At 39.9% G+C, this 15,790-nt stretch overlaps 1 protein-coding gene across 1 annotated transcript in view; it reads left to right on the plus strand.

The window, feature by feature from the left end:
* Nucleotides 1-15,790, plus strand: part of LOC126234599 (uncharacterized) — a 231,141-nt gene that overhangs the window by 178,212 nt on the left and 37,139 nt on the right. The window contains exon 7 of the mRNA XM_049943318.1: nucleotides 14,242-14,450. Within this exon, the coding sequence (XP_049799275.1) occupies nucleotides 14,242-14,450 (209 nt within the window). The remainder of the gene's footprint in view (nucleotides 1-14,241; nucleotides 14,451-15,790) is intronic.

Raw genomic sequence — 15,790 nt, forward strand, 5'->3', positions numbered from 1 at the left:
ACAAAGTGTAGCATTGTGGTGAGCATTACACATCCTGTACTTCATTATGGTTGCTGAGTCCCCCACATTCTACCATTTCTCCAGTGACAGAAGATGCTGGCAGCCAGTTTTTATCTTACCTGTCTTACATCTCAAAAACAGCACATCAGGAATATTGTGATATATGACAGGATTCAGCCTGGAAACACAAAGAGCCCTTGTGGCTGCTAAGGGATTGAGAACACACATTATCAAGTCGTTACCATTTCAACCTATCATATCCAATCCATCATTGTCTTGATAATCATCTGTCATTGAAATATGCTATCAACATAAAATGCCAATTCCACCTCAGGTGGCCAGTGGTAAATAAAGAATCTCAATATGAATCATTAAACAGTTATTATCGTATCATATTGATCAGTGCATGGATTTTTGTGCCATATCCTGGCATTCAATACTGCCCAATGGCAGTAGCCATTTGAAATTTAAATTTCATTTTTAAGGATTTTATTATAGGTGAGAAATGTACACAGTATGCGCTTTCATGACTCCTTCTTTATTTACCATAATTTACTTCCCAACAAAAGAGCACAATACTGGCACATTTTCACAGCTAGACCATAGTACAAGGAAGAGACAAAAGATATAACACAGTATATGTTTGACTTCTTGGTCATTGATTATGGCACTCACCACGCCAAATCAGCCCCCTCCCCCCTCACCACCACCACCATTTTGGAAAGCTGGAAAGCTATGCTAAAACACACTAGACACTGTCATTCTGGAAACCTGGAGATCCCCAGATCTCAGGGTAGATGCATTTGGTGTATCTGCCAAAATGCGTCTGAGGGGCTGGAGAAAGGCTGAAGAGGACTGGCCACATGGGGGGACTGTGGTAACTTGGTAAACGCTGGTTTAAGTTGGTTAACTGAGACTGAGACATGTTTTCCACTTTTATCAACTATGAAGGTCTTGGTGTTGGGAGAAAACACAGAGAATGCTCCTAAATAAATAGGAATCAAGGGGGGCCTGACGGTGTCATCCATAATGCATATCTGAGGGCAAGTAATGAGATCTTTGGGAAAAAGAGTGATCAAGAACCGTGCCGCAATGGGGGAGGAGGGTGTGCTAAGTGCATTGCAACCTGCAGCTGATGCAGAAATTGGCTGTCATTGCCCATTCCCCAGTCACTGAAAGGGATTGAAGCTAAAATTCCCTGGGTACCTTCAATGCATTGCCATACACTAATTGTGCTGAAGAACACCTGATATCCCTCTTTAACACACTATGGAGTCCCAGCAAAACCATATGCAAGGTAACTGTCCGCGCCCCAGGCCCTTCAGAGTATGGTGCATATTTTCTGCCATGCAGTTGCTGCAAGGATGGTGGCTCATAGTTTGTAGGTGTTTGCAACCTGTCATATGTAGCAGCTTATTAAGTAATTGGGAATCAGATTGACATCCTCTTTTCAGATGTTACTGCTGTAGGAATATCGAACAGATCAAACCATTTGGAGATAATTGCTCAGCAACTGCATGCAGAAAAGTCAGCCACAGGACACACGTCTGGCCACCTGGTAAACCTTAGAATTAAGATGACAAAATGAAGAAACCCCTTTGAGCAAGGATGGAGTCCTACAATGTCAACATGAATGTGGGCAAAACGACCTGTACGCGGGGGGAGGGGGGGGGGGGAGAATGCATCAATAGGAGAGGTTGTGTGGCGACCAGTTTTGTTTTTCTGACATGGTATGTAATTATGTGGCCAGCACCAGCAGTCTTCTGCATTCCACACCACACCACTTTGGAGGCCACAAACTCAGCAGAAGTGCTGACGTAACGATGTGATAAGGCATGCGAAACATCAAAGATAGTGCACCGCCAACGTAATGGAGTAAACAAGAGCAAAACGTTCTGAGATGTGTGACACCATAGGTGGGTCTGGGAACCATGTACTGGTGCATGTTCAAGTTTCAGACCAGTGGATACAAGATCAAGCTCACACTCCTGTAAAAATGCACCAGAATCTTGGGCTTTTGGGATAGCTGTCTAATCAATACACATCAAAGATGCACAATTGTCTGATAAGCAATCTGCAACAGTGTTGTCAGACCCAGACTGTGGTTGATATCAATAGAGTATTGGGCAATAAATTCTGCAAAACAGATTTGATGCTGGAAGTTCAGTTCAAACACCCACTATAAAAATGAAGTTAATGGTTTGTGACCTGTATAAATTTTGAGTTACACGTGTTCCAGGTACTGTCAAAAATGTCTGATAGAGATATATATGTATCAATGAGCGCTCTATCAAATGCACTCCAGTTCTTTTGCTGTGTAGACTGACCTGCCACCCTCTTTATGCTGATTGCTGGAGCACTGCTCCTACAGCAAACTGGCTGGCATCAACCAAAAAAGCCATCTGTGCCCTGGAAATGGGGTGGACCAATAAGACAGCCTTCATTAAAGACAATTTCTTGGGCTTGAAAGTCTTCTTGACCAGACTGGTCCAGGGACTTTTCTTACACCAGAAAGGATCCTTTCTTTCAGGAGTGCTAGTTCTGCAAGGTTCGCAGGAGAGCTTCTGTAAAGTTTGGAAGGTAGGAGGCGAGGTACTGGCAGAAGTAAAGCTGTGAGTACCGGGCGTGAGTCGTGCTTTGGTAGCTCAGTTGGTAGAGCACTTGCCCGCGAAAGGCAAAGGTCCCGAGTTCGAGTCTCGGTCGGGCACACAGTTTTAATCTGCCAGGAAGTTTCATATCAGCGCACACTCCGCTGCAGAGTGAAAATCTCATTCTGGAAACCAAGACTTATCCTTTTTCTGAAACATTTGTAAGGGAAGGGCCCATGCACTGTTAGAGTGAGACTCTGTTCTGTCTGTTAGCACTGTTTCAAAAGCGGCTTTAGTCACCCTTAACTTCCCTGGAGGTAGTTGGCGTGGGCAGAAAGTGACAGGCTGTCCCAGTATTGTGTGAATGTTGGGGAAGGTGGAATGTTGCCACTGGCTCATTACCATTATCAGAGCCATAATTGCAGTGAATTTTTTAAAAAACTGCTGCGAAATGTCATTGGCTGGTTGACACCCAATATGGGGGCAGATTTCTCAGCCACTAAGTAACACCAGAAAGGTTCTGCAGATTCCATGTCATATGCCTCCAACCATATGTCTGAATTGAAGATTGATTTGCAGCCATTAGTATAGGGATGCCAGAAAGCTGAGGCTTGTTCTTCACGTCCTGTGGAACAACGCTAATCTCTGAATCTGTGTTGTCCAATAATTCCATACCAGACATCTTATCCAAGATGAATAATCATGAAGATTCACATTTAGCATAAACTGTTGCATTGTGCATTTCAATTAGGTGCTTACTGGTGGTAGAACAAACATGGGCACATATATGTGTCTGTTGTTGTCGTTTGGGAACCTGCGCCATTGTGAATATCATCTAGCATTGTGCCTAAAGCATCTGTGGAACCAACACCATTTGAATTTGGGTGGTGGCTGCTCACTGATGTGCTGTATGCTTCTTGCACTGCCATCTGCCAGCTTGGTGTTTGGTCTTGCCAGTTCAGTGAGGATTCACTCCATAGGTGGCTCCGGTGGCTGCTCGTCCAAGTGCCCAGCATGTGAAACGTAACTTGGCATGCCAGATGTGTGCGGTTCATGGCCGAGGTCCATAACGTCATCTATTGCTCTGCATGAATTAACCATTTTGTAACATGCAAATGCCACAGCATTTGCCTTTAAAGCCAATTCATCCACAATTAGGTCAGGAATTGTGGACAAAACTCTGTGAACAGCCTGCAGGATGTAATGCAACCAAAATAATTTCACTGACTGTTCTGAAAGGAGTTCTGAACCTGCCAAAGTACAAAGCGGGTGTAGTAGCTGGGAGGGAGATTCACCGGTACTAAAATTATTGCCCACAATATTTGCAAATGAGATTCTGGGAGCACAAGGAAATGCTGCAAAACAGTTTTTCTGAACACTGTAAAAGAACAATGAGGCAGAGTATCCTCAACTTGCTCAATCATTTTTAAATCCAGCTGCAAAATGAGAACAGTGAATTCTGAAGTAATGTTCTGCAGTTGTAAAATGGCGTCCAGTTGCGACATCCAAAATTGCAGCCTTTAAGGCCTTTAGCAGTGTCTAATTCAGGAACAGTAGGAGACTGTAAGGAAAAACCAGTTGATCTTCTGTCTTGGCGGTGGAGGGTGGCATTTTCTTAATGTTAGACCATAATTATGTCTCAGAATGAAAAATGAATTCCTTAACAGATCACCACATGGTCACCACTATAGGTGATAAGTATAAATAGTGTGCACTTTAACACAGCCTTCTTTATTTACCACAATTTTCTTCCCAGTGAAAGAGAGCAACACAGGCACATTTACATACCTAGACTGAGGTGCAAAGAAGATACAAAAGATAATCAAACAAAAGATAAAACAATGATATAATGTTCAATTTCTTGGTCATTGACAGTTGCACTTGCCATAATACCATTTTCAACATTTTCTTCCTTTTTTACAGGTTTGTATTTTATGTCTGTTTATGATACATTGATTCATTCTTTTAATGTCAACAAGAAAGAACAATGCACACATGAAACTTCCTGGCAGCTTAGAACTCTTTGCTGGACTGTGGCTCGAACTCGGAATCTTTGCATTTCGAGGGCAAGTGTTCTCACAGGAGAGCTTCTGTGAAGTTTGGAAGGTCAGAGATGAGGTATTGACAGAATTAAAGCTGTGAGGATGGGTCATGGGTCATGCTTGAGGAGCTCAGTTGGTAAAGCACTTGCATACGAAAGGCAAAGGTCCCAAGTTCGAGTCCTGGAGTCCTGCTCTGGCACACAATTTTAATCTGGCAGTAAGTTTCATATCAGCGCTCACTGCACTGCAGAGTGCAAATTTCATTCTAAGAGCAATATGCATGCCTATAAGAAAATACGAGTATAACAACGTTGCTCAAGAATGTATTCATTCATGTCAAAAATAAATTGATGATTCATCTGCTTATCATTCTTGTATCACTTGCTGTTGTTAACTCATATAAGATATACCTAATATTAGTGCCATGGTGGAGGGGCATTAATGGGAGGGACTTGCTCCAGAATCCCTGTTTCTAATGCTTCTTACTAGGTACAGTTATTGAAACAAAAAGATCAATATTTACTATGGATATTGTACCAATGTAATGTCCATTTGTGAAAATTGATATTCTTATGTTTGTTTCTTTAATTCATTTTTAAAAATAGAGGAAAATATCCAAGTACATGCTCCTATCACTTCAGCAAATGTTGAAATATTTTCTATCTGCAGAAGTTGGTGAAGTTGTCATTGGAGCCAAAAGCAAGTAATTACGACATGTGAATCACTTGTACATCATGCAGCTGCTCCATTATCCATGGGTCCAAATAGCTCAGTCAGTAGAGCATTAGGCTCTTACCCAAAAGATCCTGGATTCAAGTCCCTGTCCGTGAGAAAATTATAACACTTTTGTAACAGCTAGTCTGGTAGTGATGGAATCGCTACAGAAAAGGGTGCAGCTAGGCCGTTTTCTGCAGTGACATTGCTTTAAATGGCAGCAGTTTCATGTGTTGAGAGAAGACTCTGTGACTGGCAGTCATGGCCGAGTGGTTATGGCGTATGACTAGAATTTCGCTGTGGGAGCATAGGTTGTGTTGCCCGACAACAGACATTCCCTCCCTTTCAAGAACTTCTGCATGCTGAGTGTCATTCACCACAACAGTGCTATGATGATTATACAATTTTTGTATATTATCAAAGAATGAGAATTATTTAAAAAAACCACAGCAATTTTAAAATAATTATCCATTTTGTAATTTCAGTTGTAACACCTATAAAATTTTTCATTACTCTAATTCATTTACATATATTTTATATCATTTTTACGCCATTTTATTGATATTTTCAGGTCATTCTAATGATAATTTTCCAGATATTTTAGGTTATAAAAGTCTGGGTCATGCTGTTACAGGTCCTTAATATTCATAAACTATATGAATTCTCACTAGGATCAACTGCCCTCACTGCCCTCCACCCATATGCCCTCCCTGCAGGAATCCCTGTAGTCAAAATGTAAAATTTCAATGTTTAGAGTAGCCGAAGGTGGCTTATGCAGTGTGTACCAAAAATCGACGTTAGAAGATGCTATGTTGGATTTTCATAGCATACTCTCATATGGTATTATTTTGTGGGGGACCTCTAGCTCCATTCATGACATCTTAATAATGCAGAAGAAAGCTGTTAGAGAATTTTAGGTTGTCATATAAACTGCATTGTAAACCTTCATTTTGTGAATAAAAAATTACAGTAGCAAAATTATACACGAACTATGTTTTAATTTAAGCAAAGAAGAAGCTACCAGAAGCAAAATGCAGGAAAAATGTACATAGCTACAGAAGCAATAGACACATTTACGTATCATACCACAGATTATCAAAAGTAGTTAACAGCTATGAATTCATAGGGCACAAATTATTTAATAACCTTTCACAAGCTGTAGAACTGCTTAGCTGCCCACCCCTTCTGTGACATTAATAAATTTGTCTGTACTATACTACCATAATTATATGCATTGTTAGCTGTGACAGGCAGAAAACATGCTTGCACAGAAACAGCTAAGTGTAAAAAACATGCAGTACATACCTTTTTTTATACATAAAAGCCAATTTGAGAATTTTCCTTTGTGTGATATTGGTATCACGTATACAAGATTTGTGTGCTGATTTGAAGTTCTAGGTTCCCGTACTTTATTGTTTGTGTTGCTTGTGCATTATCTTTCATTGATTGTATCAATACCTGTTTGTATTGTGATGTATTGTGAAATTTCCAACAATCACAAGTGTCATGATAAACTTGTATCGTTATTGTCAATTACAGGCTTAAATTAGCTGATCTCTTTAAAAATTTTTGAGAACAGTTGGCCTATTGTCTTTCAAAACAGTCATCTTCTAATTTCATTGTTAACAGATGAGTTAAGAGATTGAATTGAACTGAATTGTACAATTAAGTGAGAAATAGGTTATTCTGGAAACTTTTCAGGTGCCTACAAAACTATATTTTCATAAGTTACCAATGTTTTGGATACATTATTAATTTTGTAGCAAATTAGCATTTTTCGTTCACAGTTCTACTAAAGAATACATCACCCATCATTTCATTGTTTACCAATTTAAATAAATATGCATTTTTGAGAATTTTCGGAAGCCACCATTGTCCTTTGCATAATCAATGAACAGTTTGTAGTAAATTGGTTCTTGTGTTTTAGTTACTATAGGAGATATTCAAACTAACATATAGTGTTACATCTAGTTCTCATTTAAAGAGGAGTAGCCCTACATATTATCTGCATTTAACATAAATTAACTCAGTATTCAAGTTTGATAACTATAATTAACCTCAAAAACTTTTAGAAAACTAGTAATTTTTCCAAAGGATTTGGATTGCCTTAATAGAAGTCTCATTTTATGCATTTGCTTCAATTCTTGTAGGGAACTTACAACTTTTTAGTTCAACACATTAAAATATAATCAGCAGGCTTAATTTAAAGTTATTTGTTCACTGCCTTGTAATACATTGCACCAGTCGAAATGCAGCTCCATTGTGAATGCTATTCTCGAACATGGATGTTCATAAGCAGGTCAAAATCGCGCTGACCACTGTCAAACACTTGGCAGCTGCTGCAAATTACTGTCTTGGAAGAACTCCAGAGCATCACCGCCAGACATAGAAGTAACTTCGGGTGTGCCTCGGGGAAGTCTGTTGGGATCCTTGCTATTCATGTTGTATGTAAATGGCTTTGCAGACAATATTAATAGTAATCTTATACTTTTTGCAGATAATGCTGCGTACTACCTGAAAGATATTGGACAGATGTGGGCAATGTGTGTGTGTGTGTGTGTGTGTGTGTGTGTGATATAAAGGGGAAACATTGTTTCCAATAATCTTGAAAAGCTATTGACCGGTCTACTTCAAATTTTACATGATATTCTAACAAAAATTTGGAAGAAAGTGGGGTACATATTGTTTTAATATACATGGTACATAAATATATACATAAAAGGAAAACATTGTTAGCAAAAAATCTTTAAAAGTGCTTGACTGATTTATTTCAGTTTTTTACAGTACCGGTACTGTAATAAACACTCGGACAGATATGGGCTATATATTTTGAAAAATGTAAATATATATGTATATAAAGCTAGTAAGTTTTCTTTCTTTTGTGTGTGCCTGTCAACAACTCAATACTGCTGCTTTTTGCTGTGTGGTGTCCCTTTTCCAAAAGTATTTACGTTTTACAAGAACTTTCCAACAAGATTTCTTTATAATATATAATAGAGAAAAGGAATTACCATAATTTCAAAAATGTTTGACCAATTTACTTCAAATCTCTACATTATACACTAATAAACATTCATATACACTCAGGCTATGCACTTTTTTAAATAACAATGTACAGGTTTTGCATTAATACCAACTGCAAGAAAGAAAATACTGTACTGTGCCGTAAAAATGTGTGGTTTCGTTTTCTTTCTTGCAGTCAGTTTTAACTATGGTAATGGGGCATGTAAGCCATTAGACAAATTGTGTCTCCCATATGTGTTCTTCTTCCTTATTCATTTTATACACAACAATCTCCTGTTTTGTTTTCTTCCTCACTATTGGTTTTACAGAAAACAAGAACATCATATTTATGGCTTATCGGCTTATATTGAGAATACTACTGCAGAATCTGAATCACCTGAAATCTTATACTCCTACCCATTTGCAGATTAAAGGCACAAGAAATACACTCCTGGAAATTGAAATAAGAACACCGTGAATTCATTGTCCCAGGAAGGGGAAACTTTATTGACACATTCCTGGGGTCAGATACATCACATGATCACACTGACAGAACCACAGGCACATAGACACAGGCAACAGAGCATGCACAATGTCGGCACTAGTACAGTGTATATCCACCTTTCGCAGCAATGCAGGCTGCTATTCTCCCATGGAGACGATTGTAGAGATGCTGGATGTAGTCCTGTGGAACGGCTTGCCATGCCATTTCCACCTGGCACCTCAGTTGGACCAGCGTTCGTGCTGGACGTGCAGACCGCGTGAGACGACGCTTCATCCAGTCCCAAACATGCTCAATGGGGGACAGATCCGGAGATCTTGCTGGCCAGGGTAGTTGACTTACACCTTCTAGAGCACGTTGGTTGGCACGGGATACATGCGGACGTGCATTGTCCTGTTGGAACAGCAAGTTCCCTTGCCGGTCTAGGAATGGTAGAACGATGGGTTCGATGATGGTTTGGATGTACCGTGCACTATTCAGTGTCCCCTCGACGATCACCAGTGGTGTACGGCCAGTGTAGGAGATCGCTCCCCACACCATGAGGCTGGGTGTTGGCCCTGTGTGCCTCGGTCGTATGCAGTCCTGATTGTGGCGCTCACCTGCATGGCGCCAAACACGCATACGTCCATCATTGGCACCAAGGCAGAAGCGACTCTCATCGCCGAAGACGACACGTCTCCATTCGTCCCTCCATTCACGCCTGTCGCGACACCACTGGAGGCGGGCTGCACGATGTTGGGGCATGAGCGGAAGACGGCCTAACGGTGTGCGGGACCGTAGCCCAGCTTCACGGAGATGGTTGCGAATGGTCCTCGCCAATACCCCAGGAGCAACAGTGTCCCTAATTTGCTGGGAAGTGGCGGTGCGGTCCCCTACGGCACTGCGTAGGATCCTACGGTCTTGGCGTGCATCCGTGCGTCGCTGCGGTCCGGTCCCAGGTCGACGGGCACGTGCACCTTCCGCTGACCACTGGCGACAACATCGATGTACTGTGGAGACCTCACGCCCCACGTGTTGAGCAATTCGGCGGTACGTCCACCCGGCCTCCCGCATGCCCACTATACGCCCTCGCTCAAAGTCCGTCAACTGCACATACGGTTCACGTCCACGCTGTCGTGGCATGCTACGAGTGTTAAAGACTGCGATGGAGCTCCGTATGCCACGGCAAACTGGCTGACACTGACGGCGGCGGTGCACAAATGCTGCGCAGCTAGCGCCATTCGACGGCCAACACCGCGGTTCCTGGTGTGTCCGCTGTGCCGTGCGTGTGATCATTGCTTGTACAGCCCTCTCGCAGTGTCCGGAGCAAGTATGGTGGGTCTGACACACCGGTGTCAATGTGTTCTTTTTTCCATTTCCAGGAGTGTACTTTCATTGAAACTTCTGACCTCACAGATCCAGCAGATAGCAGATGGAGAGGTCGCTCTCATACCCCATAGACCAATGACTCCAACTGATTTTCCTCTTTATTTTTAGCAACTTCAGTTCCCAAGGTTTTGTTTGCAGCAACAATAAACAAGGCTCAAGGTCAGAGGAAGGGGAGAAAAGGACATGGAAAGAGAGAGGGTGGAAGAGGAGGTGGAGAGGGAGGAGGGAGGAGGAGAAGATCGACAGAGAAAGGTGGAGGAGTATTAGAAAGAGAGATATTGGGAGGAAGGAGTTTAGGATGTATATACCACTCCCATACATATTTATCAATTGCAGAGCATTGCTGGGTTCACTAGTTAATTATAATATTAAGCTCACATGTTGTACTTTTGTGTTATTAATCCTACTGTATTATGGATTTGACATTGCCTGTTGTGTAATGGCCTGTTATTATTACTATTATTATTAAAATATAATTTTACTCTAAGGAAAAGTGGTCTGAGTTTCCAGGAGAAATATTACTTCATAAAAGCTGCATAGTGCATATTTACTTCTTTGCAAAAACTCTTTCTTTATGTGTCTACATATGTATCTACTGCCTCACTCTGCATACTACTGTGAAGTGCACAGCAGAGGGTACTTCCTGTTAGGTGTTTGTTCTCCCTTTCCATTCACATTTGGAGTGTGGGAAGAATGACTGCTTCAATTTGTCTGCAAATAGTTGATCTTGTTTTCATGCTCTCTATGGGAGGAATACATAGAGGACTGTAGTGTATCCCTAGATTATTCAGTTAATACTGGTTCTTGAAACTTTGGGAGTTGGCTTACCATTCCATGTACAAACCAGCACACATTAGAATGTAATAATTGCAGAGTATCTTTTGGTGTTACTATGTGATCTAATACCCAACATTGTTTAGACAAGATATTCTGGATGCTCCCACCTTGGAAATAGCCTGTTTGGATTCTTGTGGTGGAAGAAATTTTCATCAAAGTCATTAGACAGTAAAGAGAGCAAAGCTTGTGTCTACAGTTTCTGTTCATAATACTACATGCTAAAGTCTTGATTTAATTACTGATCACTCCAATGGCTTTCATAATGAGTACACATATAATTGTTTTTTAATACACATCCTGACATATGGCTTTTTGGTAATAGTTTGAAGTTAGTGAAAAACTGTGAAATGTGGTATATGGATATCAGTATGGTACATTATTATATTTGAAGGCTGAATCAAGTGCTTCATGATGTGACATGTACAGATTATGCTCAGATCAGTTATACTGATGTGAATAATGTCATAACTGCTGTTTGAGTTAGGATGATCTTTAGGTATAACACATTAATTTTGCTGATACATTGTTTCCCAGTAATAAATTGTATTTTATTTCTCATTAATATAATATTCTATCATATGAAGATCAAAAATGTGTTATTGACAGCCCAATTTGGATACAGTTAAAAGAAGCAGTGTACATAATTTAAAACATTTCTAATATCCTCTCATGGTCAGATTAATTCTTAAATTGTGTGGCGAATGAATGCAGAAAATTTTACATTGACCAATTCTGAGAGAATTTGTAACATGAAATGCTGATTTACAACACACTGTTGGACATAACACAATCGTTCAGAAAGCATTAATTTACAGGGATGTATGCCCCTCTATTGATACCGACCTATCTTTCAGTGTTGTGCCCTTGGGGCCAGCTGCACATTCTTAACCTGTCAGACTGACTTGCCCTTACCTCCAGTGCAAATATCAGTATGCTGCACTCCAACATGCAAATTCTGCCTAATTAAGTTTTAAACACAACAACATTTGGGGAATATTACCACACCTATAATTAAAGAGAAATTAATTCTGGTAAGAATTAGTTATATTATTAAGGTCCAGTGTCCCCAAAGTAAATGAGTGCACATTCATACTGATACAAAATCAAAGATAGCACTTATGAAGGTTCACTGAACTTGTTCAGACATGAATATGCTGATGTCAGTGGTACAGAGGTCACATGTAAAACTTTTATAAATGCATCAACACAGTTAATCTATGTTGGGGAGATGCCATTAATGCTCTTTGCCACACAGGGCTTATCACACCTTACGAGGATAGTTTGGAAAGCTGGAAATAATTAATTACATGTTCTCCAAGATGACAAAGTCAATTAATTCAATTAAATTATGAGGCACAACCAAATGGTCATCAACAACAACAATATCATAGCACTTGCGTAGCTAACAGCTTGCCAATACACCATGCCCAGTCCACCTACATTCTCAGGAGTGATATGCCACACAAGACATAAGCCTTGCTCATTAACTTCCCATGTCTGAGCTTAACAGTTTGTCACCAGCACAAATATACTTAAAACATATTCGTAGCATTCATTGCTTATATGACTTTAAGTAGACCGTGTGAGTAGCACACTGTGAGCATTACCAAAGCTTACTGTGCAATCCTGATGGAGTAAAACTTGGCGCACATCTGTCTGGTCCCCTCTCCAAACCATGTCTCTCCTAACAATGGTGTGTCACCCCACTGCTCCTGATTCTTGGTAGCAGTGATCTCAGACATTACAATTTGCCAAATATTAACTCTGCTTGTTATTATATCATTCCCTATGATATACTGACCTACAGGCAAACTCTAAATGTTACTTTAATACATACTGTGATTACTCTGCTGTCCTCTACAATAAAAAAGTAAGATGGATAATATTTCCATTGAGCTGGGTCTGCTGATGGACTCAATCATAGCAACCAAAGTGAAGGGGTGCACCACCCTTGAAACTACATACTAACTTTTACTTCGGATTCTTTTTAAATATCCTGCATCTGTACCTCCACTTTCCATATCCCTATGGCTTAGCCTGCCATGTTGACTGGTAATATCTTGGGGCTGCCAGCCATGCCTGCTACTGAACACACTGTCTGGTTTCCTCATGCTCCAGCTGCTGGTGAGTAAATTCTTATAGGCTTGTTGAATTAAAACTCACATATCTCCACAATATATATTCCAATTGCTACACTGTTTTCACCATTCTTAGTGTAGTAAAATGCTTCATCAGTTAACATGTTTCCTGGCAATTAATTTTCTGAATTATTATCCTTAATTAATTTATTCATTTAATTATCAGCCTGAGCAAGAGCAGTGTTATGACAGCACACTGCCACAACTCATATTCATTATGGTACATTGATGGATATTTGCACAATTTCTATTGTGTGTCCTTGTAACACAGGGAGCTGTTCTAGGCTTGAGCTGGATTAGCTGTCATGATAAAGATTTATATACCGGCATAATAAATTCTAAATGTATTTCTGTCATTAAATTTTTCTTACACACAATGCTATAAATTTTCCACACCATTTATTTAAAATTCTGGCCTTTAACAACATCATTTTTTTGTGGCAGTGCGTCTGAATGTAAGATAGTGGAAATCAATTCACGTAATGGGTCAAAGGGAAAACTATTAAGAAAACTGAACAATGGCATGTTCAGCACTGTAAAAGAAGATATCAGTAATATATATATATATTAAAAGTACTAAAAGTGATTACGATATTAAAGCTAATGTTGAAGTAAGTAATGATATAGCTTGTTGGCAAATATACAAAACACGTTACTTATACATAATCTCATTGTCTTTTTGCCAGTGCAGGCAATGTTAGTTACAAAACAGTAACAATGATTTGATACTGCATCATGGGCAGTTTTTCTTGGTGATGATTAAATAAGAAACTATCGTGTTATGTTGTCTTATATTCACAATGTCCAAAAGCTTTTGGAGTAGGGTATTTTATGGAAGACATAGATTGTATGTATTTATGATTTACCACTCTGTGACTCACTCCCACTTTATCATTTCACTATGAGTAATGTATCCAACATTTATGTATTTGTGAATCATGACATAAATCCAGAAAATATTTGTTCCTGTATTTATCAATACTGTAAAATCACAACAATTAGTTTTGTAATGATTTTGTTTTAATCCTTTTCCGTGTTCTCCGCTGCAGTATACATGGACGTTGACAGCTCTAACGGTCCATTTCAGCTGTCAGTATCACAAGGTGGAGGAAACTTTCCACGGCGATTCAAGATAAAAGTAACTCAATTAAGACCAGGAGACCGTCTGGAGAGCCCACGGAACTGCCTTCAATATTATGTTGGTGTCAGAGGGTCTTTCCACAGTTTCAATTATGAGGGACCAAATGCTGGGTATTTGGTAAGATTTCCTCTGTTTCAAAAACTTATATAGATGTAAGAGAAGGTATATTACTGATAAAAAAGTCATTCCTATAACATATATGAATTAATTTGCATGTTAACATTATCAAGGTCCTGTGAAGGTGTCATGAAAGACCTCAAAACATGCAGGTATAAAGAATTACTTTTGACAGAGGTTAGTGACGGAAGGTCTGTGAATGAAAAACACATTATTTCTCATCAAGAAACTACAAGGAGGAGGCAAAAATATAGAAACACCAAAAACACAACTCGTTACCTGTCCTAATATGAGGAAGGAAACCAATTGGCATTCAGAACAACTTTCAATAACCTTGGAATGGGTAAATATGGGTCCTGTATGGTTTCCAAGGCAATCTTGTACCATTCTTCCCGCAAAATAGTGACAAGTTCAGTTAATGATGACAAAGGTGAATAGCAGTCTCACCAAAGCAGATCACAAAAGCTCAATAATATTAAGATCTGATGACTGTGGTGGCCAGGGGAAATGTGACAATTCATCCTTGTGCTCACAAAACCAGTCCTGCATGATGTAAGCTGTGTGAACAGAGGCCTTGATCTTGGAACATAGCATAACCATTGGTGAACAAACATTGTACCATGGGATGGACCTGATCAGCCAAAATGACCCCATAATCCTTGGCAGTCATGCAGCCTTACAGAGTAACCATGGGGCCCATGGAATACCACAAAATGGCTGCTCAAATCATCATACACTCTTGGAACATGATGTCAGCCAGAAATTGGAAACAGTTTGAAACAAGACTCATCCAACCTAATGACTCACTCCCTTTGCTCTATAGTCCATGTTTCATGGCTCTGGCATCATGTTACCTGGTTATGGGCAATAGGAGCTAATTAGTGTAACTATTTAATATAACTAAAGAAGCAGCAGCTTTTTACAAAGTAGTTACACTCTTAATTTAGTATGTTACATTCACCCAGCATTAGCACAAACACTACTAAACAACATTAGACAGTTTATTGTTGATAGGTGATGTCCAAGATCACTTGCAAGTGATATACACTGAGTTGGCAAGAGTCATGGGCTACCTCCTAATATTGTGCCAGACCTCCTTTTGCTTGGCATAGTACATGGCTAGGACTCAACAAGTCATTGAAAGTCCATTGCAGAAATATTCAGCCATGCTGCCTCTACATTTGTCCATAATTGTGAAAGTGTTGCTGGTGCAGGATTTTGTGCACAAACTGACCCCTTGAGTATGTCCCATAGATGTTCAATGGGATTCATGTTATGCAATCTGGGAGGCCAAATCATTTGCTCAAATTCTTCAGAATGAAGTCCGTGAATAGTTGCAA

This window comes from Schistocerca nitens, chromosome 2, assembly GCF_023898315.1.
Source record: "Schistocerca nitens isolate TAMUIC-IGC-003100 chromosome 2, iqSchNite1.1, whole genome shotgun sequence".
NCBI classification, from domain to species: domain Eukaryota; kingdom Metazoa; phylum Arthropoda; class Insecta; order Orthoptera; family Acrididae; genus Schistocerca; species Schistocerca nitens.